Genomic DNA, 26741 nt, shown 5'->3' with positions numbered 1-26741 from the left:
CGAGCCACTCTAGCAAATTAATCGAACCCAAGGAGTGGGTCATAGGAACCCTAATTTGTCACCTGTCAGTCAGAAGCACAGGTCACAACCTGGGGCTTGAGTTCAACACTGGAAGTCAGAACAGAGCCCCCAACCTCTGGGGTCTGATGCTATCTCCACGTAGATTGTATAGAAATTGCACTGAAAGACACCTAGCTGGTGTCCACTGCAGAACTGATTTCTTGCTTAGTGGTGGGGAGAAATCCCCACACATCTGGTGTCAGAATCATGTAAGAGCATAGTGGGAGACATTGAGTTTATTTTTTCCCCTCCAGAGATAAGATAGACTTGTCTTACTAGTTTTGGTCTTCTGGTTGAACTTTGGCTGATATAGGCAGTTAGATATATCAACACAAAATTCAGGAGAAAGATCTAGAATGCAGATGTAATTACAAAATTCATCATCACAGAGATGGTACTTAGACACATAGATTGAATTAACTCACTATGGAAGAGTATGTGGATGGAGAAGAAAAGGGGTCCAAGAACATAGTCTTGGGGTACACTCACATTGGGACACTGGGGAGAAGAAGAAGCAACAAAAAATCCTCGGAAGGAGCAGCCTCCTCTTTCTCCCACGCCCCTTGTTTGCTACGCTTCAGCCATACAGGCCTTCTTTCTGTCCCACTGCAGGGCATGGGCCATTCTTTTTCTCTTGGGCTACAATGTTCTTTCCCTAGATCACTGTATGGCTGGCCCCTCTCATCAAATGCCATCATCTCCAAGACGTCTTCTAAATCACCCTTACTAAAGTTACCACCTCTCACCCAGTTCATCTCTAGTCCGTTGACTTATTTTCTTCAGAGACCTTATAATGATTATAAGTCTTTCTACTCATCTGTTTACATGTTTATTTTCTGGCCCTATTTCCAACCCTCTGAAATTAAACTTTATGAAACAGGAACTCAGAACTGTATTCTCACCACACAGAATATGCAGGAGGCAAGGTTACCACTGGGCCATAAGGAACCTTTGTGAGAAGAAGAAAATGGAGTCCTTGCTGGCTGGATGCAACACCTCAAGCACATAGGCTGGTGTGGCAAGGAGGGGCTGGATTTCAGGCCCCATGTATGCCAGGGGCCCTTGGGCAGGTCACCCACAGTACAACTGTATGCAATGGGTCTGATTGGGTAGTCAATGCACTTTGTTAAATTAGTCAATGGAAAAATGTACTTATCTCTTTTCTCTGCCTGATTCAAGATATACCATGACTTTCAAGGGCCCCTGGGTACTTTTGCCTTCATGAGTCTATTTCTCCATTGAAAAATATTAAAAATGATATTTTATAATTGGGTTGGTATAAATACAAGAATATGAAAGTAGAAATTCAAACATTTTATTTGCCCTGAAAGTTATTTTTTTCTTCTTATTTTAAAAGAAATTAAAACATTTAGTGGGCCCCTGAAAGTATTGTCGGCTCTAGATTACAGTGGTTCACACCTGTAATCCCAGCACTTTGGGAGGCTGAGGTGGGAGGATCACTTGAGGTCAGCAGTTTGAGACCAGCCTGGCCAACATGGTGAAACCCTGTCTCTACTAAAAATACAAAAATTAGCCGGGCGTGGTGGCAGTCACCTGTAATCCCAGCTACTGGAAAGGCTGAGGCAGGAGAATCACTTGAACCCAGGAGGTGTTGAGATCAACATTGGAAATTGGGGCAGAACCCCCCCACCTCTGGGATCTGATGCTATCTCCAGGTACATTGTATAGAAACTGAATTGAAAGACACGCAGGAACCTGGGAGGCGGAGGCTGCAGTGAGCCGAGACCGTGCCGTTGCACTCCAGCCTGGGCAACAAGAGTGAAACTCTGTTTCAAAAAAAGAAAGACACCCAGCTGGTGTCCACTGCAGAACTGATTTCCTGCTTAGTGGTGGGGAGAAATTCCCACACATCTGGTGTCAGAATCATGTTGTGAGGGCACAGTGGGAGACACTGAATTTATTTCTTCCCCTCCAAAGATAAAATAGCCCTGTCTTTACGAGTTTTGCTCCCCTGATTGAACCCTGGCTGATACAGGCAGTTAGATATATCAACACAAAATTTAGGAAAAAGATCTACAGTGGAGATGTAATTTTAAAAGTCATCATCATAGAGATGTACTTAGAGCCACAGACTGAATTAACACACTAAGGAAGAGGCGGAGGTTGCAGTGAGCTGAGATTATACCACTGCACTCCAGCCTGGGTGACAAAGTGAGACTTCATCTAAAACAAAAACAAAAACAAGAAAAAAGTATTGTGGGCTCTAGACACCATCCCCATTGTGCTTTATGGCTAAGTTAGTCTTGGCCTGATATGAACTTCTTGTGGACAGGGACTTAGTTCCTGTTTGCCTTGACTGCAGGCTCTCAATAATGTTTGTTGATTTGAATGATAAATGCCAGTAAGTGGAAATACTAAAGCAGAAATAAAAAGATTTATCTGACTTCTAAATCTTTGTATTTTATATGTGGACTAATTAGAAATCACAACAGCATGAATAATAGAAATAACTTAAACTTACCTTCTCTCCATATTCAGCCTCATACCTTGCACAAGGTTGTTGGGTAATATCTGGGCCCTTGAACTTCTGTATTCTCAGCAGAAGCTGGCGCTGTGCATACACCAGAAGTGGTGTCACTTGTTCTGTATACCTCTCACTAGACAGGGGTAAAGAATACATTAAAAAGAAAACATTAGTTAAAAGACATTTTTTTTTCAATGAAGTCTGCTACTTTTAATTGCCCTTACAGCAGTACTTACTGTGAAACTGTATTGAACTGAATGGCAAGAGATACAAGTGTTTCCCATTTTTCCACTTGATATAAAACTTCCAGAGATTTTAATACAAAGTCGTGGATCCATTTCAAATCAACCACATTTACATCATCCAAAGGATGCTCAAAGGTAAGACTAGAACCACCGTTGTCATTTTTAATATTCCCATAACAGCTTGGAACACTGAATTCTCCTTTGTCTTCAATAGGCTGCAAGTAGCACAGTGAAAAAAAAATGTGTAATTTCAGATTTTACTGCATATATTTTCTGAAAACTGAATGTAATAAAAATGTAACATGGAAAAGAACTCAACTGAAAAGAAAAAATATTTTTCTTATGCAAGTCAAAGTTTGATAATTTGATGCAGTATTATCCAGTAAAGCTTGCTGTGATGATGGAAACATGCTATATATTTGTGCTGTTCATTATTGTTCCCTATAGCCACTAGAAACCTGCAGCTACCAAGCTTTTGAAATGTGACTAGCGCAACTGAATTTTTAATTTCGTTTAATTTTAATTCATTCAAGTTTAAATTTAAATAGCCACATATGGCTAATGTTTACCATATTGGACAACACAGATTACCGTCTATCGTTCTTGGTATACAGTCACTATCCATTTAAGTAAGGATATGAAATCAATTATGGTAAGATTTTTAGGAAAAAACCGGACTTTAGTATAAACACATAATGAAGTTCCCTAATATGTTGGTTACATTCGTTAATTTATACAATAATATATCCATTCCTAGATGCAAATGTCACACCTATGGAGGAGGAAAGCATCAAGGAGACCTTCTTTTTGCCTAAAGAGTTACTATGTACCAATAGTGTGCATGTCCTATGAGTTCCTGACACATTTGTGTATACCTCTGGAAATTCCTAAGGCAAAACAAAGCCTCTTAGATCCATATAAGGGCCAGATTATAGCCCAAAACAGTTGGGTAACTCAAGTCCAGCCTTCCCATCCCAATAATACCACTAAAAGTAACCTATATACATGGGTGTGAGGTATCAACAAAAGTAGAGGATAAACATCCCCTCTAACAAGAGCTGTAGTCCTTGAAGTTAGAAGAGACTTTGGAAGTCATCAGACTGTGAAATGCAGTATGCACACCAGAAGTCAGGCTGTGTAGGTAAGAATAGCAGGTGTAGCACCAGTGACTTACATGAATTTGCATCCTCAGCACAGTGCCCAGCACATGGGACATACTTTTAAAAAGTAGTTGACATTTTATTTATGTTATGAGCTCAATCACTGTAATTCACTGATTCTACAGTAAGTCTTCTAGGAGCACAGATGTGCTATCAGTTAGTCATGCCCATGCCTTATTTCTGGGATGAAGGACAGGGAAGTCCTCTGTAGTTATTACATTATCTAATATAGTGTTTATCAACAATGAAGCTGAGGGCCAGGCATGGTGGCTCACGCTTGTAATCCCAGCACTTCGGGAGGCCGAGGAGGGCAGATCAACTGAGGTCGGGAGTTTGAGACCAGCCTGACCAACATGGAAAAACCCTGTCTCTACTAAAAATACAAAAATTAGCTGGGTGTGGTGGCGCATGCCTGTAATCTCAGCTACTCAGGAGGCTGAGGCAGGAGAATGAATCGCTTGAACCCAGGAGGTGGAGGTTGTGGTGAGTCGAGATTGTGCCATTGTACTCCAGCCTGGGCAACAAGAGCAAAACTCCGTCTCAAAAATAAAAAAAACCCAACAAAGCTGGTATTTTATCTCAATTGCCTTGTTCAGCACCCATCTCTCAGTTGATCCCAATCCGAAAGCGGGGAGCGGGGGGGAAGAGAATTGTCTATTGACCTCCTAAATTTGGCAACATTGAGAAATAAACAACACTGAGAAATGAACAAGACTGACATTTGGAGATCAAAATAGCATATGGAGATTGAGGTTTCTGGCACAGCCAAGGCCAGACTCTTTTAAGTTTTGAAGATTTTGTATGGGCCATGTGTGATTTTTTAAAAACTTTTTATTAAAGAAAATTTCTAACACTTACAAAAGTAGGGAAAATAATATAATGAAGCCCATGTACCCACCACCAGCTGCAATAATTATCAACTCTTAGGACATACTCACTTCCCCCATTATTTTGAAATATATCCCCAAAATTATATTAATTAATCTATAAATATTTTAGTATTTATCTCTAAAAAATAAAAATTAGTTATACAAAAACATAACTACAATACTATAATCCTACCTAAAAAAAAGAAATTAGCAGAAATTCCTTTAAATCATTATTGAATAATTATACTGGAGTGTTTATATTTCCCTTATTGCCTTACAGATTTTTTTAACTGTATGTGTTAATTAGATTAAAATAAGGTCCAAACATTGTAAATGGTTATGTCTCTTGTCTTTTTTAATTTATAGATTTCATCTCCTCCTTTATTAAATTTTTTGTTAAAAAAATCAGATTGTTTTCCTGTAGAGTTCCCATAATCTGAATTATACTGAGGATATTCCTGTAATTTCATTTAAAATGTTCTTCTGTCCACTGTATTTTCTACAAATTGTGGGATAAATGTAAGTATTCTACCTGATTCCAGTTAGATTTCTGTTTTTTGGCAAGTATATTCCATAAGGTGCTCTTGATCCTCCAATTCATTCATTAAGAATTACAGAAACCTAGTAATTCTAATTCAAACATCCTTTCTTCATTTATTACCTGGATACTTTTGTAAAGAAAAATTGCTCTTCATCAACTATTTGGTCATCCTCAAATATAGTTCACATAGGAGGTAAGGTAGTCAAGCTTTTTTTTTTCCAAAGAAGCCCTGTTTCCTTTAGTGATAAATGTATTTAAATGCAACAATCTAGGTCCTAGAGTTGACATTTCTTTTTGAAACCTCTGAACTGCTTTGACTCCTTTGGTGGAAAAAAAAACAAAACATATATATGGGTCTATTTTCAGATTCTATTTGTTCCATTGGTATATTTCTCTCTTTAAGTCAGTAACATACTCTCCTAATTACCATAGCTTTAGTAAGCCTTGATATCACATATATAGTGAATCCTCCAATTTGTTCTTTTAAAAAAAATTTTTTTTGGCCATTCACATTTTTTTGCATTTGCTTATAAATTTTAAAATGAATTTCAATTCATACCCCAAAGAATGCCTATTGGGATTTTCATTGAGATTTCACTGAATTGACAAATCTATGTTCACGAGGGATATTAGTTCATACTTTTCCAGTTGGTATTTGTTAGGGTTAAGCTGGTCTCATTTCTTTAAAAAAAAAAAAAAAATTAAGTGAAATGAGCCAGACACAAAAAGACAAATATTGTATGCTCTCATTTATATGTGGCAGCTAAAAAATGTGAACATATGGAGGTTAACAGTGGAAAGGTAGATAACAAAGACTGGGAAGGGTGGGGGTTACAGGTGAGAGGTGAGAGGAGAGGATGAAGACAAGTGAGTGAGTTAAAGGAGCAGTAAGATAAAAGGAGTAAATGCAATACTTCACGAAAATGTACTGTACTTGGGTGATGGGCACCCTGAATACCCTGGCTTGATCACAACCCATTGTATGCATATAACAAATTTTCTCATGTACCCCATAAATTTTTACAAATAAAAATCATTGGCATAAAATGTATTATTTCTTCCATGTGTGTTTGCTCAAATTTTCCAAAGAAATATTGTGGGTCTGGAATTTTCTTTATGTGAAGGTTTCTGATTATGAAGTCAAGTTTGTTAGTACATTTAGGGCAATTCATATTTTCTGTTTCTTCTTGTGTCAGATTGTTAAGTTGTGCTTTCCAATAAATATGTCCATTTCACCTAAGTGATCAAATTTATTAACAAAAATTGATCATATTTCCTTTTTTAATATCTATAGGATTTGTAGTTATATCCCTCCTCCACTACTAATATGAGTAATTTGTGCTTTTCTCACTTTTATTCTTCATCAGTATTTCTATGAGTATACTAGATTTAATAATTTTTAATTTAAAAGATCAAATTTTGACTTTATTGTTTTTGCTTTATATTTATCTAATTGATTTCTGCTCTTATCATTTCTTTTATTTCTTTTTATTATTTCCTTTCTTCTCTTTAGTTTAGATTTAATTTGCTCTTCTTTTTCTGTATATAAACATTTAAATAATTGATATTATATGTTTTTTCTTTCCTATTAAGCATTGAAAGCTATAAATTTCCATCTATGCCCTGCTTCATTTGAATGCCATACATTTTGATGTGTTATTATTAGTTTCAAATATTCTCTAATTTCTCTTGTGTTTTCTTCTTTGACTCATGGGGTATTTGGAATTGTATTATTTAATTTCCAGATATTTGGAGATTTTTCTTCCTATATTATGGCAAACCGTTTTATAATTTAATTCTGTAATGGTCAAAGAACATACTCTTCAAGAGTTCAGTCTTACATTTTTGAAGACTTATTTTTGACTCTGCATATGACCCATCTCAGTGAACACATCACGTGCACTTATGCTGTGTTTCCATTCCACCTGGGTTTACGGTACCACAGTTGTGACAGGCCACCTAATCTTCTGACTGACCAGCTATAAATTCAGGGGTTTCCATAGCCCCTTCAATTTGATAATTCACTAGAATGACTCATAGAACTCACTGAAAGCACTGTACTTACAATTACAGTTTTATTGTAAAGAAAACTCAGGAACAGCCTAGTGAAGAGGTACATGGAGTGAAGTCTGAGAGGGTCCCTGGCACAGAGCTGCCATGCCCTCTCCCTGTGGAATCAGGGCATGTCACCCTCCTGACACGTCAACGTGTTTATCATCCAGGAAGTTCTTCAAGCTTTGGATGTCCAGAATGTATTTTGAATTTTTCTTATTAGGTACATACATATTTATGATTGGCATGTCTTCCTGATTAATTGAGGTTCTTCTTAACACGAAATGTCCCTCTTTATCTCTCATAGTGCTCCTTGATTTTTATTATCTTGTCTAACAATATAGACTCATCGGCTTTTTTATCTTTATTGTTCTCATGGTATATCTCTTTCCATATTTTTATTTTCAATCTACCTGTTTCTTTATATTCAGAGTACTTCTCTTGGTAGACGGGTACATGTGTCTTGCTTTTTTATCCAGTCAGACAATCTCTACCCTTTATTTGGCATCTTTAACCCACTAATAGTAAATACGGTTATTGACATCATTGAGTTAGAGTGAATGTTTTCTACTTGTTTTCTCTTTGCCCCATGTTTTTTGTTCCTTTGTTCCTTCTTCCCTGCCTTCTTTTGAGTTAATTGAGCATTACTTAGTCTTCCCTTTTACTTTGCTGACTTTTCAGCTATGTCTCTTTTTCACTAGTTACTCAAGGGATCATTAAATACATCCTTATCACGTAGAGTTAATATTGTACCACTTTATATAAAGTGTAAAAACCTTAATAATTTACCCTCTTTGTCTTTTCTGCCATTGCCAAATATTTTCCTCTAGAAATGTTATAAGCCTCATGGCACAACGTGTGTATGTGTTTACTAATTTTCAATGTGTTTAGGTTATATTCTATTTATATTACTTCAATTTTATTTCCATGCTTTAAACCACAGTGTGATAAATTTTAAATGGCTGTAAATTCTAGCAGACCAGAATAATAGGACAGGACAGGACAGAGAAGTGGTGGAATAAAGATCAGCCGATCACATCTTTATTCAAGCTATGTGATCTTCCTTGGAATCTATTTCTTTATCTGGCAAAAAATCGTCATAAGGATTAAGTGCATTAAGGCAAATTTATGTAGGGGCTGGAGTTCAGTTCATGTTACTTTCCCTTCCCTATAACAAGCTAAATTTTCAGGCTAAGCTATTGTTAGTTAACATCAATGCAAGTTATATATTGTAAACAAAATTATAATCAGAAGCAAATGAAATGTAGACAAACCAAATGAGAAATCAAAAAAAAAAGTTTCTACTTATACCAAGATGCACAGTATGATATTTTTAACTGAATATAATAAAAATAATTACCAAAGTGTCTTTACCTTAATAGAACTGGTATTTTGTAGTTGTATTAACATGTCAATAAGTAATTCTGCTCCCAAATAGAATGGTAAAACAGAGGTGCACAGGAAACCATCTTGGCTAATAGGAAATGTTTTATCAAGATCCACTGCCTGTTTAAGAAGTATTTGTAGTTCCTGAGTAAAGTTCCATAAGGCCCGACAGCAGTTCTGAAGCAGAGTCCAATAGCCACCACGATGAGCAAGAACCTATGACAAACACAAAATTTAAAAGATCCCAAAGTTCCAAAAGTTACAGATCTCTGAACAACTTCATCTTTTTCCAAATATTATGTGTCAATAGTAAAAATAACTAACATCATTTGTTAGGGTCACTTACATGAGTTAGACACTGTTATATGCATTATCTCATTTACTTCAAACAAAGATTTCCATGAAGTAAGTGTGCACTAGGTACTAGTATTTTACCCAATTTACAGATGAGGAAATGGAGTCATGGGTTCAGCATGGCTAACCCATTGTTCTAGGTGCTGGGAATTCAGCAGCGAGCAAGGGAAACTGGGTCTGCCGTCATGCTGCTTACGTTCATTTCGGGAGACGGACACTAGAAAAGTAGACATATAAAAACATAATTTCAAGCAATAAGAAGTTTTATAAAGAAAAATAAAGCAGAAATGAGTTGGAACCTGACACAGCATTACAGGACAGGTTGCTTTAGACAGGGTGGTCAGGAAAGAAGTCCTCTCTGATGAGGTAGTATTTGAGCAAACATCTGAATATTGAACAAGTCACGTGAAAGTGGCAGTGAGGGTGTTGGGTGGAGAAGAGCATTTGCGGCTCCGGGAACAGCAAGGTGAAACTGAGGGCTGAGGATGGAACAAACTAAGTGCTTTCAAGACTGCTGACCCATGGGAGTGAGCTAAACAACAGCAAGAGTAAGAGGAGCTGAGTTCTGCAAGGTGCTCAGGACCAGCTCTTCCAGGGCCCTGAAGCTGGAGGCCAGGATAGGATTCGATGCTTATGGTCAAAGCAGGTGATCCAGGTTTACATTACATTATGTAAAAATCACTCTGTCCACTCCATGGGGCATATGAGAACCTGTCTTCCTTTCTTATCTAGAAAGGATAGATTTCTCCTTACCTCTTGAGGAGTTTATATGCCCTTCCTGCTGTGAAAAAAAGAAACTGATTTCTTTGTAGCTAACAATTCCAATTCTGGGTTTAATCATGTCTCATATAATATTTAAGAAGAAAAAGAAAGAAAAGCATTTGAGAGAACATGGAAGTGATGGGAAGAAGGAGATCGGTGGCAAGGGCAGGGTTCTCTTAGAGCCTAGAAAGATCTTTCCCTGTCCTAGAAAGAAAAGAGAGATCTATGGTACCCCCCAAGAGAGATCAAGTCCCCATAGAGGAACCCCTTGCATTATGAGAGAACCCCATGTCTCGGCAGAGAGGTGCATGCATATTCATAGGAACTGCATGAACAGGGACAAAGAACACCTGGGCTCTGGGTGGATGGCTGACAATGACTAAAGAAGCTTCCCCCCTCTGCCTGACAACTGGACAACACATGCCCTCAGTATCACTGCAGGTACACCTCAAAAGTGACTTAGGATACACCCAGCAAGATGAGGTCTCAAAGTCACAACTAAAATTATGTATAGTAAGAAAATAAACACAATGTATCTTAAACGCCCCAGTTGGTGGGCTGAAATTTATGTCTACTACACTGCAAACAAGAAAGATTGCATTACCATTGCTCTCCTGCAGTATAAAAAGATTTTCATAAAATGATCCATTACACACAAATTTGCTCCTCGGTCCTTTTCTTTAGCACTAGAACCTGATTGAGAGTCTGAGTCATAAACTGTTTGTGTCTTGGACATATTTTCATCACTCATTATGGAATTAATAAATGTAGAAAATTCTTCAGCATCTACAGTACGAAAATAAGATATGACATGATTAAAAACATAGAATTAAGTTCCAGAAAACACAGTAGGTGATAAGGATCAAGTGAGTAATTCAGATAACAAATGCTACATAAATTTGGAGAAAGGACAAGACTATCAGAGATACAATGAACCAGGGAAAGTTTCTAGAGAAGGAGGTATTTGGGTCTTAAAGAATGGGCATGATTTAGCTATATGGGGAAATACAGAGAACGTCATTTCAGACAAAGTCGATGGCAAAAGGAACAATGCAGAAGTAGGAATGTACATGTTTTTTGAAAGGAAAAATAGAAAATACTACTGTCCTTTCATTTCCTCCCAAACACATTCCTAAGACAATATATCAGAAAGTGAGCTGCACCTCTGGAGTTAGGCAGTGCAGCAACCTCGGCCACGCATTCCCCTGCTGGTGTGGCATAAAAAAGAAGGCTTTCTCCTGCCACCAACTTTCTCTTAGAACCCTGCATTAGATAGTAAGTCTCGATAGCAAAATATTCTATTGCCAATTTCATGGTAGGTCTTAGGTAGAGAGCCAGTTTTTAAAAAAAGAAAAACTCGGGAAGCTATATACTACAATCTATATTCAAAAACCAGACTCTATGGCTATGGAATTCACTTTCAAATACTTCACTATACATAGTGTGATATGCACATACCTGTGAAATCTAATCTATAACCTAGAAGAAATCAGAAAGCATGCCAAGTACCTCAAACATAAATCAACACTCCTGGGGCATTAACTGGCATACCAAGAACTCTGGTTGGCAATAAATCCCATAGCACTTAAAATGTCATTACTAAAAGTCTATATGAGTTTGTAAGAGCCTAAAGGCATTAGAAATAAATTTTTATTTGTGAAATGAACCATATCATTGGTTAGAAAGTGTCCAGGTTCCATCATCTTTGCAGGAAAGGGGTGTGGAAATTAGTCAGGTTCGTCAGACTACAGTTTCCAGAGCACACCCTGATCAAGAACCCTGTTTTCGGCTGGGCGCAGTGGCTCACGCCTGTAATTCCAACACTTTGGGAGGCAGAGGCAGGTGGATCACAAGGTTAGGAGTTGGAGACCAGCCTGGCCAACATAGTGAAACCCCGTCTTTACTAAAAACACAAAAAATTAGCCAGGCGTGGTGGCACATGCCTGTAATCCCAGCTACTTGGGAGGCTGAGGCAGGAGAATCGCTTGAATTCAGGAAGCGGAGGTTGCAGCCAGCCGAGATCGCCACTGCACTCCAGCCCAGGTGATAGCGTGAGACTCCGTCTCCAAAAAAAAAAGAACCCTGTTTACCTGCATGTCTCTACCTTTTGGAGCCCCCTGTCACCTGACTAGATAACAAGGCTTCATTCATCTTAGAGTGAGCTTTCTTGGAAGATGCTGGTTGGAAATCCTAGGGCAATGGTGGATTCCCCTGAATACAAAATCAGCTATCATGATAGTTTGGGTGACTGCTTGTATTAGTATGTTTGATGGATTTTTCTTGGGAACTTATTTGCACTAAAACATAATACCTGATAGCAAGTCTTCACCTATCTTGAACCACCAAAGGCTATGAATATTTAATTTAAAACATTATATTTGCTGAACAATCTAATTGGCTAAGGTTAAAATACAAAATAGATATTTCCAAATATATGCAATTATATCATAAGAATATAGAAATTTTTTAAAATAGAGCAAACAAGAATCTCCTACAAAATATCAAAACTCAACTAAATTGCTGGTCCTTTGGAAAACTGGGTGTATACGTTTGTGTGTCCACAATGTGTATGTGTGCTGTGTTGTTTAGTGAATAAAAATCTAGAGGTAATTTAATAATAAACTAACATGTTTATTTTACCTGATGGTAAGTTGGCCTTTCTTTTTTTGGCTATAAGAAGGAAATCAAGCATTGCTTTATAATTTTCTACAGTCAATTTTCTTGTCGGTAATACTGTTCCTGAATTATACAGTGAAAACATGTTAGGATCACATGATCGGAAACTGCAAGGGGGGAAAAATCATATTAAAAAACAATATAAGCAAAATTGAATTAAATCTGTCAAATGCAATCTATTTTTATTTTTAAAACATTTGTGAGTACTCCCAAATTTTAAATCATGAAGGGTTTTGGCACTTAATCAAAGCCCAACATTTTTTCACTAACTTTTAAAATTATGCAATGTAATTTTGCTCTTAGGAATTTTAACATCAATATATATTTCTCTGAAAGGGCTCTTGAAAATGGGAATAAAAATATCTGTGCCGACTCTGTGAGCTCTGAAACGATAATTTATTTCAACTTAAAACCACCTGATTTGAACAGAACTCCATGACAATGCTTACTATATATAGTAATGTGTCCATAATCAATGGCATTTCTTTTTTTTTTTTTTTTTTTTTGAGACAGAGTCTCGCTCTGTCGCCCAGACTGGAGTGCGGTGGCGCGATATCGGCTCACTGCAAGCTCTGCCTCCTGGGTTCATGCCATTCTCCTGCCTCAGACTCCAGAGTAGCTGGGACTACAGGCGCCCACCACCACGCCTGGCTAATTTTTTGTATTTTTAGTAGAGACAGTGTTTCAGCGTGTTAGCCAGGATGGTCTCGATCTCCTGACCTAAGGATCCGCCCACCTCGGCCTCCCAAAGTACTGGGATTACAGGTGTGAGCCACTGCACGCAGCCGTCATTTCTTTTTTAAAATAAGGTCTAGGCATTGAACAGTCTTGCATCAAAAATAATAAATAGTTTATATTCATTATTCTTTTTTTATTATTATACTTTAAGTTTTAGGGTACATGTACACAACGTGCAGGTTTGTTACATATGTATACATGTGCCATGTTGGTGTGCTGCACCCATTAACTCGTCATTTAACATTAGGTATATCTCCTAATGCTATCCCTCCCCCATCCCACCACCCCACAACAGGCCCCAGTGTGTGATGTTCCCCTTCCTGTGTCCATGTGTTCTCATTGTTCAATTCCCACCTATGAGTGAGAACATGCGGTGTTTGATTTTTCGTCCTTGCGATAGTTTGCTGAGAATGATAGTTTCCAGCTTCATCCATGTCCCTACAAAGGACATGAACTCATCCTTTTTTATGGCTGCATAGTATTCCATGGTGTATATGTGCCACATTTTCTTAATCCAGTCTATCATTGTTGGACACTTGGCTTGGTTCCAAGTCTTTGCTATTGTGAATAGTGCTGCGATAAACATACTTGTGCATGTGTCTTTATAGCAGCATGATTTATAATCCTTTGGGTATATACCCAGTAATGGGATGGCTGGGTCAAATGTATTTCTAGTTCTAGATCCCTGAGGAATCGCCACACTGACTTCCACAAAGGTTGAACTAGTTTACATACAGTCCCACCAACAGCGTAAAAGTGTTCCTATTTCTCCACATCCTCTCCAGCACCTCTTGTTTCCTGACTTTTTAATGATCGCCATTCTAACTGGTGTGAGATGGTATCTCATTGTGGTTTTGATTTGCATTTTTCTGATGGCCAGTGATGATGAGCATTTTTTCATGTGTCTTTTGGCTGCATAAATGTCTTCTTTTGTGAAATGTCTGTTCATATCCTTCACCCACTTGTTGATGGGGTTGTTTGTTTTCTTGTAAATTTGTTTGAGTTCTTTGTAGATTCTGGATAATAGCCCTTTGTCAGATGAGTAGATTGCAAAAATTTTCTCCCATTCTGTAGGTTGTCTGTTCACTCTGATGGTAGTTTCTTTTGCTGTGCAGAAGCTCTTTAGTTTAATTAGATCCCATTTGTCAATTTTGGCTTTTGTTGCCATTGCTTTTGGTGTTTCAGACATGAAGTCCTTGCCCATGCCTATGTCCTGAATGGTATTGCCTAGGTTTTCTTCTAGGGTTTTTATGGTTTTAGGTCTAACGTTTAAGTCTTTAATCCATCTTGAATTAATTTTTGTATAAGGTGTAAAGAAGGGATCCAGTTTCAGCTTTCTAAATATGGCTAGCCAGTTTTCCCAGCACCATTTATTAAATAGGGAATCCTTTCCCCATTTTTTGTTTTTGTCAGGTTTGTCAATGATCAGATAGTTGTAGATATGTGACATTATTTCTGAGGGCTCTGTTCTGTTCCATTGGTCTATATCTCTGTTTTGGTACCAGTACCATGCTGTTTTGGTTACTGTAGCCTTGTAGTATAGTTTGAAGTCAGGTAGTGTGATGCCTCCAGCTTTGTTCTTTTAGCTTAGGATTCACTTGGAGATGCGGGCTCTTTTTTGGTTCCATATGAACTTTAAAGTAGTTTTTTTCCAATTCTGTGAAGAAAGTCATTGGTAGCTTGATGGGGATGGCATTGAATCTATAAATTACCTAGGCAGTATTGCCATTTTCACGATATTGATTCTTCCTATCCCTAAGCATGGAATTTTCTTCCACTGGTTTGTATCCTCTTTTATTTCATTGAGCAGTGGTTTGTAGTTCTCCTTGAAGAGGTCCTTCACATCCCTTGTAAGTTGGATTCCTGGGTATTTTATTCTCTTTGAAGCAATTGTGAATGGGAGTTCACTCATGATTTGGCTCTTTGTTTGTCTGTTATTGGTGTATAAGAATGCTTGTGCTTTTTGCTCATTGATTTTGTATCTTTTTAATAGCTACACAGTATTCCATATTATGTATGTATCTTCTATTTTTATCTCTCACAGCACTTAGCCAAAGACACTCAGTAAGTGCTTAAAAATGTCTGTTGAGTTAATGATAGAAAATTGACATTGGGTGAGTAAATATGATCTTAAAGTACGCCTCTATGAAATAGACATTTGCCTAATGCCTACTAATATCTACATTTATTCTATAATTCATATTAAACTTCTCTTGGAATTACATTTTACCCTTGCACTGAAAGCTAGATCAACAAACATATTCAAGCTACAATCAAATTATCACTTATATCCAGCACATAATTGTGAAAGATTCTGAGATTAAAACTTAAGAAATAAACCAATGGTTAGTGATATGGTTTGGCTCTCTGTCCCCACCCAAAGCTCACCTTGAATTGTAATAATCCCCACGTGTCAAGGGCAGGACCAGGTGGAGGTAACTGAATCATGGGGGCAGTTTTCCCCATGCTGTTCTCATGATAATGAGTCTCACAAGATCTGATCGTTTTATGAGCATATGGTATTTCCCTTGCACTTCTCTCTCCTGCCACCATGTGTAGAAGGACGTGTTTGCTTTCCCTTCTACCATGATTATGTTTCTTGAGCCCTCCCCAATGGAACTGTGAGTTAAATTAAACCTTCTTCCTTTATAAATTACCAGTCTCGGGAAGTTCTTTATAGCAGCGTGAGAACAGACTAATAGAGCCAGTATAAAGATAGAAGCACTCTGTAAACCTCCTTAAGTTGTTAGCACCATTGGAGCTCTGAACATACAAATACAATCCATGTTCATGAAACTAAAAAAGTATTTTTCATCAGTAATATACTATACCTGACCATCATATGTGATGTGCCAAATTTCATCTCCGTACGCTCCCATAGCTTTTGTAAAACCAGGTTAAAGTGTGCACCTGCTAGATACAGGTTCATCTGAGCTCTCCAGGGCATCTCTTCGAGTGATAGACGATGGAACCTCTTTCTTTTAACATAACTTAATATTAGAGGATTCAAGTAATCCATCAGGTATCGTTGTGCTGCTTTCCTAACACTGGTTCTCCTATTTCTGCCAAGGGAGAAAGAAGTTTTGAAATTACACAAGAACTTTCAGATATTTAATAAAGAAGAATCATTCCAATTTGGAAAGAATACATCAATAAGTCACTTGACTGCCCTTATGCAAATGTTTCTGGCTTATCATTTCTGCAGTGCTAGAAATATGAACCAGGGTGGTTAAAAAAAAGGCACAGGGATAAGCACCAGGGACAAAGACACCATGTATTGCCTTCAACTCTCTCTGAAGTCTGTGTCCTTAGCTTTTATTTTTCATAACCAAAAGGCCACTGAGATTAGACAACAAAATTAGGATATGATGTTCACATTCATCAACAAAATTCAATATTAAACAAGAAAATCATTTCTCTATATTGGTCCTTAAGGAAAACACAATGCAGCAAAATTTTGTCTAACATTAGTTAGACTCTAGAAGAAATAAAACATTAGTTGAATATAGCTGAGATGACTTCATAATTGCATATTCAATATGCTCCAGAAAAAAAATACTCAAATTTTAGCTAATAGTTTAGATTTCAAGTATTATATATATTTCATTTTTTAAAATCATCCCTATCAAAACTTAAAGTAGTCCAATTACTTGCACAGTTATATAGTTGTTTATAGAGCATATTGTTCCAAGCATATTTTCAGTTTTTTTTTGTTCTGTTAGCAGTGTTGCTACCCTATTGGTCAGCACCAATCTACCTGATTTATGTTGGTCACTTATATATTGTTCAGAATCTAAATCAACACACACACATACACACATACAATAAAAAAAGAATGATGGATAGGAAGAAGGCGGGCAGATGTTGTTGAAACACAGGAGGAAACATTTGAAGAAAGGAGGGAGGGCAGCTTCCTTTTGATGTGTAGTGTTTACATTATCACTCAGTTCTAAATATGTTTTAGTTTATTGATGATTTGCTTTTAATCCAAGAGTTTTAGGGCTTTTTGTCATTGTTTAGTTGGTTTTAGTGATGTTATTTGGTTTCCCAATAAATGTGAATCTTTTTAATAGCTGTATCCTGAAAGTTAAAAATATAATTTCCAAAATGAAAATCAATCTTGTCCCCATGTGAGTAGATCAATTCTCCTCAAAAGGCCAAGATGAGTCAACAATCGGTTGCATCTTCCTTGCCGTGGAGAGTGCGATAGTTCAGGGAGATCAGCGACAGGACAGGCTTCCTCCAGGTATCTTGGCAAGGTAATGACAGACTCCAGGTGGCTCAGAAGGGAATTCACATCCAGCCCACAGAGGGTACAGAATGCTTTTCCTCCTATCATCTGAACAGTTCTTAACATTCAGGGTGCTCCAATAACCTGATTTGTGTCTCCATGAGCAACAAGTCTCAGGACACCCAAGAGACAGAGAGAGAGCTCCACAAGGACAATCAGCAGAAATCCTCAGTGATGTGAAGCCATAAGAGGAAGCAGATAAACACCTGAATTAAAAAATATTTAGAAATCCTGAAACTACCTTCTATACATTAGCAGAACCAGGATTCTCACCATTAGGGAAAAGAGTTACAATTAGAAAAAGAGAAAACTCTGGAAAGTATCCTGTGGTTTTGAACTGGAATTCCAGTTATTAGAATGAATTTATGGTTTTAGATACAGAGAGATAGAGAGAGAGAGAGAGAGAGAGAGAGAGATTTATATAGCTATATTTAGATAGATATGTTTAGATAGACAATAAGATAGATTTAGATAGATAAATTTATCTGAACAAATACATTTCCCAGCTCAGCCTTTTGAGAGGACCTGGAAGCAAAGCCACATCAGTAGCCCTCACAACTTAGATTCTAAATACCACTTCTCACTAAAAGAAATCAATTGACTCAAGGGCTGTACAAGGTGTGTACAAGATGAACATCTTGTGGTAAGAAGTAGCTCAAAAAAATGATGGAAGCATGTCAAAAACTGAAGAGCTAGCCTGGAAGAGCTCCTGCTAGCCAAATCTAGAGCAATTTGAGAATTAAACAATAATGTTAATTTGATAAAGAATATCCACAGAACAAAACCTACCACAAATACCATTCTTTTATATATATATATATATATATATATATATATATATATATATATACTTTAAGTTTCAGGGTAAATGTGCACAACATGCAGGTTTGTTACATATGTATACATGTGCCATATTGGTGTGCTGCACCCATTAACTCGTCATTTAACATCAGATATATCTCCTAATGCTATTCCTCCCCCCTCCCACCACCCCACAACAGGCCCCGGTGTGTGATGTTCCCCTTCCTGTGTCCATGTGTTCTCATTGTTCAATTCCCACCTATGAGTGAGAACATGCGATGTTTGGTTTTTTGTCCTTGTGACAATTTGCTGAGAATGATAGTTTCCAGCTTCATCCATGTCCCTACAAAGGACATGAACTCATCATTTTTTATAGCTGCATAGTATTCCATGGTGTATATGTGCCACATTTTCTTAATCCAGTCTATCATTGTTGGACATTTGGCTTGGTTCCAAGTCTTTGCTATTGTGAATAGTGCCACAATAAACATATGTGCATATGGGTCTTTATAGCAGCATGATTTATAATCCTTTGGGTATATACCCAGTAATGGGATGGCTGGGTCAAATGGTATTTCTAGTTCTAGATCCCTGAGGAATCGCCACACTGACTTCCACAAAGGTTGAACTAGTTTACAGTCCCACCAACTGTGTAAAAGTGTTCCTATTTCTCCACATCCTCTCCAGCACCTGTTGTTTCCTGACTTTTTAATGATCGCCATTCTAACTAGTGTGAGATGGTATATCTCATTGTGGTTTTGATTTGCATTTCTCTGATGGCCAGTGATGATGAGCATTTTTTCATGTGTCTTTTGGCTGCATGAATATCTTCTTTTGAGAAGTGTCTGTTCATATCCTTCACCCACTTGTTGATGGGGTTGTTTGTTTTTTTCTTGTAAATTTGTTTGAGTTCATTGTAGATTCCAGATATTAGCCCTTTGTCAGATAAGTAGATTGCAAAAATTTTCTCCCATTCTGTAGGTTGCCTGTTCACTCTGATGGTAGTTTCTTTTTGCTGTGCAGAAGCTCTTTAGTTTAATTAGATCCCATTTGTCAATTTTGGCTTTTGTTGCCATTGCTTTTGGTGTTTTAGACATGAAGTCCTTGCCCATGCCTATGTCCTGAATGGTATTGCCTAGGTTTTCTTCTAGGGTTTTTATGGTTTTAGGTCTAACATTTAAGTCTTTAATCCATCTTGAATTAATTTTTGTATAAGGTGTAAGGAAGGGATCCAGTTTCAGCTTTCTACATATGGCTAGCCAGTTTTCCCAGCACCATTTATTAAATAGGGAATCCTTTCCCCATTGCTTGTTTTTCTCAGGTTTGTCAAAGATCAGATAGCTGTAGATATGCGGCATTATTTCTGGGGGATCTGTTCTGTTCCATTAGTCTATATCTCTGTTTTGGTACCAGTACCATGCTGTTTTGGTTACTGTAGCCTTGTAGTATAGTTTGAAGTCAGGTAGCGTGATGCCTCCAGCTTTGTTCTTTTGGCTTAGGATTGTCTTGGCAATGCAGGCTCTTTTTGGTTCTGTATGAACTTTAAAGTAGGTATTTCCAATTCTGTGAAGAAAGTCATTGGTAGCTTGATGGGGCTGGCATTTAATCTATAAATTACCTTGGGCAGTATGGCCATTTTCACAATATTGATTCTTTGTACCCATAAGCATGGAATGTTCTTCCATTGGTTTTTATCCTCTTTTATTTCATTGAGCAGTGGTTTGTAGTTCTCCTTGAAGAGGTCCTTCGCATCCCTTTTAAGTTGGATTCGTAGGTATTTTCTTCTCTTTGAAGCAATTGTGAATGGGAGTTCACTCATGATTTGGCTGTTTGTCTGTTATTGTTGTATAAAAATACTTGTGATTTTTGCACACTGATTTCATATCCTGAGACTTTGCTGAAGTTGCTTATCAGCTTAAGGAGATTTTGGGCTGAGACAGTGGGGTTTTCTAGATATACAATCATGTCATCTGCAAAGAGGGACAATTTGACTTCCTCTTTTCCTAATTGAATACCCTTTATTTCCTTCTCCTGCCTGACTGCCCTGGCCAGAACTTCCAACACTATGTTGAATAGGACTGGTGAGAGAGGGCATCCCTGTCTTGTGCCAGTTTTCAAAGGGAATGCTTCCAGTTTTTGCCCATTCAGTATGATATTGGCTGTGGGTTTGTCATAGATAGCTCTTATTATTTTGAGATATGTCCCATCAATACCTAATTTATTGAGAGTTTTTAGCAAGAATGTTGTTGAATTTTGTCAAAGGCCTTTTCTGCATCTATTGAGATAATCATGTGGTTTTTGTCGTTGGTTCTGTTTATATGCTGGATTATGTTTATTGATTTGCATATGTTGAACCAGCCTTGCATCCCAGGGATGAAGCCCACTTGATCATGGTGGATAAGCTTTTTGATGTGCTGCTGGATTCCGTTTGCCAGTATTTTATTGAGGATTTTTGCATCGATGTTCATCAGGGATATTGCTCTAAAATTCTCTTTTTTTGTTGTGTCTCTGCCAGGCTTTGGTATCAGGATGATGCTGGCCTCATAAAATGAGTTAGGGAGGATTCCCTCTTTTTCTATTGATTGGAATAGTTTCAGAAGGAATGGTACCAGCTCCTCCTTGTACCTCTGGTAGAATTCAGCTGTGAATCCATCTGGTCCTGGACTTTTTTTGGTTGGTAAGCTATTAATTATTGCCTCAATTTCAGAGCCTGTTATTCATCTATTCAGTGATTCAACTTCTTCCTGGTTTAGTCTTGGGAGAGTGTATGTGTCCAGGAATTTATCCATTTCTTCTAGATTTTCTAGTTTATTTGCATAGAGGTGTTTATAGTATTCTCCGATGGTAGTTTGTATTTCTGTGGGATCGGTGGTGATATCCCCTTTATCATTTTTTATTGCATCCATTTGATTCTTCTCTCTTTTCTTCTTTACTAGTCTTGCTATCAGTCTATCAATTTTGTTGATCTTTTCAAAAAACCAGCTCCTGGATTCATTGATACCAGAATCTCTGGGACACATTCAAAGAAGTGTGTAGAGGGAAATTTATAGCACTAAATGCCCACAAGAGAAAGCAAGAAAGATCTAAAATTGACACCCTAACATCACAATTAAAACAACTAGAGAAGCAAGAGCAAACACATTCAAAAGGTAGCAGACGGCAAGAAATAACCAAGATCACAGCAGAACTGAAGGAAATAGAGACACAAATACCATTCTTAATGCTAAAATGTTGAAAACGTGAAAGCGTTCCCTATGAAGTGGGAATCAGACAAACATGCCCACTAACATCATTTTTGTTTTAGCACTGTATTGATGGGCCTAGCCAGAAAAATAAGGAAGAAAAAGGAAAAGGGGAAAAGGATTGGAAGTCAATATACAAAAATAACTCTATTTCTACACACCATCAATAAACAAAGAGTTCTAAAAGAATCATTTCCAGTAGCTTCAAAAACATACCTAGAAATTAATCAAAGCAGTGATATATAAGATCTATTCACAAGAAGCAGAAATTACAAAGATAATTTAAAAACATATAGAACTAAATGAGAATGAAAACAATTTTAGTAAAAATTGTAGGATGCAGGCCAGGTGCAGTGGCTCACGCCTGTAATCCCAGCACTTTGAGAGGCTGAGGCAGGAGGATCACTTGGGCCCGGGAGTTCAAGACCAGCCTGGGCAACATAGCGAGGTCATCTGTACAATTAAAAAAAAAAAAATTGGCCAGGTGTGGTGGTATATGCCTGCAGTCCTAGTTACTCAGGAGACTGAAGTAGGAGGATTGCGCTTAAGCCCAGGATTTTGAGGCTGCAGTGAGCTATGATGGTACCACTGCACTACAGCCTGGATGACCAAAAAAAAAATATACACACACACACACACACACACACATATATACATATGCATATATATATATATGATGCAGCTAGAATATTTAGAAGAAAACTTAAATGTTTATGTTTTCTGGATTCCAAGCAATCCCAACTACACTTCCAGCAAGTTCTTTGTTTTTAAATTACCATTGTACAGTGTGTGTCACTTCATGACAGGGATACATTCTGAGAAATATTTCGTTAAGCTATTTTATTGTTGTTTGAACATCATAGGGTGTTCTTACACAAACCTAAATGGTATAGCCTACTACACACCTAGGCTACAAACCTCTACAGCAGATTAGGGTAATAAATACTGTAGGCAATTATGACAAGATGGTATTTGTACATCTAAACATAGAAAAGGTACGGTGATAATATGATTTTGTAATTGTATAGGACCACCGTTGTACATGCAGTCCATCATTGATCAAAATGTTATGCAACACGTGAATGTAATTTCAATCTTTCCTCATTAATTATTTTTCAGTTTCTCCTTCAGATTTTTAAATGTATAGAATCTTTTTGGTTAACTTTTCAAAAATTGGTTTCTATCTTAATTGCATTGTAATAAAATATGGTTCATATGATTCCAATTACTTGAAATTTCTTGAGACTTGCTTTAGAGCCAATAGTATAAATACTCTATGCATGATTAAAAACAACAGTCATTCTCCAGTTGTTAGCTAACTGTAGCACTTTTTTCTCAAAAATTTATAATCAGTTTGTCAATTTCCACCAAAAGAAAATCCCAAGATTATATGAGGTAAGCATTCTACTTTGAAAGTTAGAAAAGGAACAACTAAATTCGCCAAAAGAAAGAAGGTAGGTACCCAAGAAAAATGAAAATATGTCTAAACCAAAGCTTTACATGAATGGTCACAGCAGTATTATTTATAATAGCCAAAAAGTGGATCAACTGATCCAAAAGTCTATCAACCGATGAATGGATAGACAAAATGTGATGTATCCATACCATGAAATATTATGCAGTAATACTGAGACATGCCACATGGATAATCCTGGAAAACACGATGCTAAGTGAAAGAAGCCAGTGGTAAAGGACCACATATTATATGATTACACATACGTGAAACAGCCGGAATAGGCAAATCTGTAGAAACAGGAAGTGGATTCATGGTTGCCTCAAGCTGAGGGAAAGGAGTTGGATGTGAGGGAGTGATAGTTAAGGGGTGCAGAGTTTCTTTCTGGGTAAATGAAAATGTACTAAAATTGAGTGGGGTGATGATTAACCTCTGTGACTGTAACAAAAGCCACTGAAGTATGTCACTGGGGTAAATTGTTGGCATGTGACTTATTATCTCAATAAAGCTGTTTTTTGTTTGTTTGTTTGTTTGTTTGTTTTTCCTCGGACTCCTGAGTAGCTGGGATTACAGGCGCGTGCCACCACGCCCAGCTAATTTTTGTATTTTTAGTAGAGACGGGGTTTCACTATGTTGGTCAGGCTGGTCTCGAACTCCTGACCTTGTTATCCGCCTACCTCAGCTTCCCAAAGTTCTGGGATTACAAGCATGAGCCACCACGCCTGCCAATAAAGCTGTTTTTTAAAAGGAAGATAGAAAGTAATAAACATAAAAGCAAAGGTAATGAAAAAGAAAATCAAGACAATAGAAAGGATCAACAAAGACAAAATTTGGTTCTTTGCAAAGACTAAAAAATAGACAAACCTCTGGCAAAACAAATGACAAAAATATGAGAGAAGACAAAGATTAATGAATTTAGGAATGAAACACAGGATGTAACTATAGATATAGCAGAGAGTCAAAAGTTAATATGAGAGTATAACTTTTTATGAATAAATATGAAAACTTAGATAAAATGGACAATTTTTTAGAAAAATATAATTCATCAAAAGGAACTCAAAAAAGATTACAGACTCAAAGAGACATAGTAATCTCAAAGAAATTGAATCTGTTAGTAAAAATGTGCAGGGATGGTGTGGTATAGTAAAAATACATATTTGGTGCCTGTCCCCTGGTTTCTGGCACAGAGAGGTCTTCAAACCCTTGGAATTTCCAGAGTGAAAGAAATGTGTTACTCACAGAAAGTCCCTGTGGAACCTATGCAAGTCTATGCTAAGGAGGCGACTCAGGGTAGAGCCTCTAGATAGCTTCAGGATATAGGTTATCTTAATCATCACTAAACACATGATTAGAGGGTGAGACCTTTCAGCCCCACCCCTCCCACCTCCTGGAGGGGAGGGTGGCTGCAAGCCAGGTTATGAAAAGTCTTGAACTCGGAGGTTCAGGGTGCTTCCAGGTAGGTACAACCACAAGCTAGGAGGGTGGTGCCCCCAACTCCACAGGGACAGTAGCTCCTGTGCTCAGGAGCCATCTGGACTTTGCCCTTGGTATGTACCTTCTGATGCGGCTGTTCATTTGTATCTTTTATATTAAGCTAGTAAACATTTAAGGTGTTTTTCTGAGTTTTGTGAGCTATTGTAGCAAATTTTCGAACCTGAGGAGGGAATCTCTGAATTTATAGTCAGCTAGGCAGAAGTGTGGGTATCCTGGTATCACATTTGTGAGTGGCCTCTGAAGTGGTGGCAGTGTTGTGGAACCAAGCCCTTTAACTTGTGGGATGTGCTGCTAACTCTATGTCGACAGTGTCAGCATTTAATTGTCTTTTTGTACTATAGTTATACAGGATGTTATCCTAAGGAGAAATTCCATGAAGTGCATATGTGGCTGCCCCACTGGTGCTGGAGAATCGGTTGGTGCTGGAAAACACCACATGGTTTGTGTCAGAAGTGGTATGAGCAAAAAGATACTACACATCATTTAACATTTATGTAATAATGTAGTTTATCGCACGATCATATTAAAGAAGAAAAAAATCAATGAAAAAGAAATATTCAACAAAATTAAACTGAATTTATAACAAAACTCTTAGAAAATAAAAAAAGGAAGACAATTTCCTAAATGTGATAAAGGGTTTCATCCCAAATCCCAAAACAAATATGGTACTTAGAAGGGAAACAATAAATATATTTTTAAAATTCATATTATAGACAAGTTTATTCTAAAATGTATATGAAATGGTACAAGAAATAGATCTTTAAAATTCGTGTTACAGACAAGCTTATTCTAAAATGTATATGAAATGGTACAGATCCTAGAGTAGCTAAAACAACTTTGTAAAAAAAATAAAGTGGAAAGAATCACTCTACTTGATTTTAAGGTTTACTCTATAACAACAGTAATCAAGAAAGGGAATGTGGTATTGGCAGAGGGAGGCACATAGATCAATGGAACAGAATACAGAACTCAGAAATAGATCTGCACAAATACGTCCAGCTGATTTTTTACAAAGGTACAAAAGTGATTCAATGGAAGAAAGATAGTCTTTTCAAGAAATGACATTGGAGCAATTAGATATCCGCAGGTAAAAACATGAAGTTCAATCTAAACCTCACATCTTATGCAAAAAATTAACTCAAAATGAATACAACTTAAATGGAAAACATGAAACCATAAAACTTAGCAGGGGAAAAAAGGGACCTACGATTAGGCAAAAAGTTTTTAGATTTGCCACCAAAAGCACAACCCATTAAAGGAAAAATTGATAAGCTGGACCTCATCAAGATTTAAAAATTGTGCTCTGCAAAAGAATCTGTGAAGAGGATGAGAAGACAAGCCACATACTGGGAAAAAGTATTTGCCAATAACATATGCAACAAAGGCCTTGTATCTAGAATATATAAAGAATTCTCAAAATTCAACAGAAAAATAAAAACAATCCAATGAGAAAATGAGCAAAAGACATAAACAGATATTTCACTAAAGAGGATATACAGATGGCAAGTAAGCATATAAAAAGATGTTTGGCCGGGCACGGTGGCTCACGCTTGTAATCCCAGCACTTTGGGAGGCTGAAGCGAGTAGATCATGAGGTCAGGAGTTCAAGACCAGCCTGACCAACATAGTGAAACCCCGTCTCTACTAAAAATACAAAAATTAGTCAAGCGTGGTGGTACATGCCTGTAATCCCATCTACTCAGGAGGCTGAGACAGGAGAATCACTTGAACCAGGGAGGCGGAGGTTTCAGTGAGCCAAGACCACACCACTGCACTCCAGCCTGGGCGACAGAGTGAGACTCCATCTCAAAAAAAAAAAAAAAAAAAAAAGATGTTCGCTATCATTAGCCATTAGAGAAATGCAAATTAAGGCCATGAGATATCACTACACACCTATTTTAATAGCTAAAATTTAAAAACCAGTAATAATACTCAATGCTGGAAAGCATGAGTAGAAACTAGATCACTCATATATTGTTGATGGGAATGTAAAAATGTGCAGCCAGTCTGCAAAAGAGTGGAGGATGCCTTACAAAATTAAACATGCTTACTATTTGACCAAGCAATTGCACTCTTCGGTATTTATCACAGAGAAATGAAGATTTATGTTTATATAAAAACTGCACATGAAT

The 26741-nt window shown here is 37.4% G+C and overlaps 1 protein-coding gene across 2 annotated transcripts in view; it reads right to left on the bottom strand.

Annotated features, from left to right (window-relative positions):
• Positions 1–26741, bottom strand: part of CFAP54 (cilia and flagella associated protein 54) — a 389038-nt gene that overhangs the window by 217368 nt on the left and 144929 nt on the right. For both annotated transcript variants that reach the window (XM_024348012.3, XM_024348013.3), the window contains 6 exons: positions 16160–16390; positions 12555–12697; positions 10519–10700; positions 8787–9014; positions 2782–3005; positions 2543–2678 (listed from right to left, as the gene is read on the bottom strand). In XM_024348012.3, the coding sequence (XP_024203780.3) occupies positions 2543–2678; positions 2782–3005; positions 8787–9014; positions 10519–10700; positions 12555–12697; positions 16160–16390 (1144 nt within the window). The remainder of the gene's footprint in view (positions 1–2542; positions 2679–2781; positions 3006–8786; positions 9015–10518; positions 10701–12554; positions 12698–16159; positions 16391–26741) is intronic.

This window comes from Pan troglodytes, chromosome 10 (assembly GCF_028858775.2).
Source record: "Pan troglodytes isolate AG18354 chromosome 10, NHGRI_mPanTro3-v2.0_pri, whole genome shotgun sequence".
Lineage (NCBI taxonomy): Eukaryota > Metazoa > Chordata > Mammalia > Primates > Hominidae > Pan > Pan troglodytes.
Note: the sequence above shows the minus strand (reverse complement) of the source record. Positions and strands in the feature narration are given on the sequence as shown.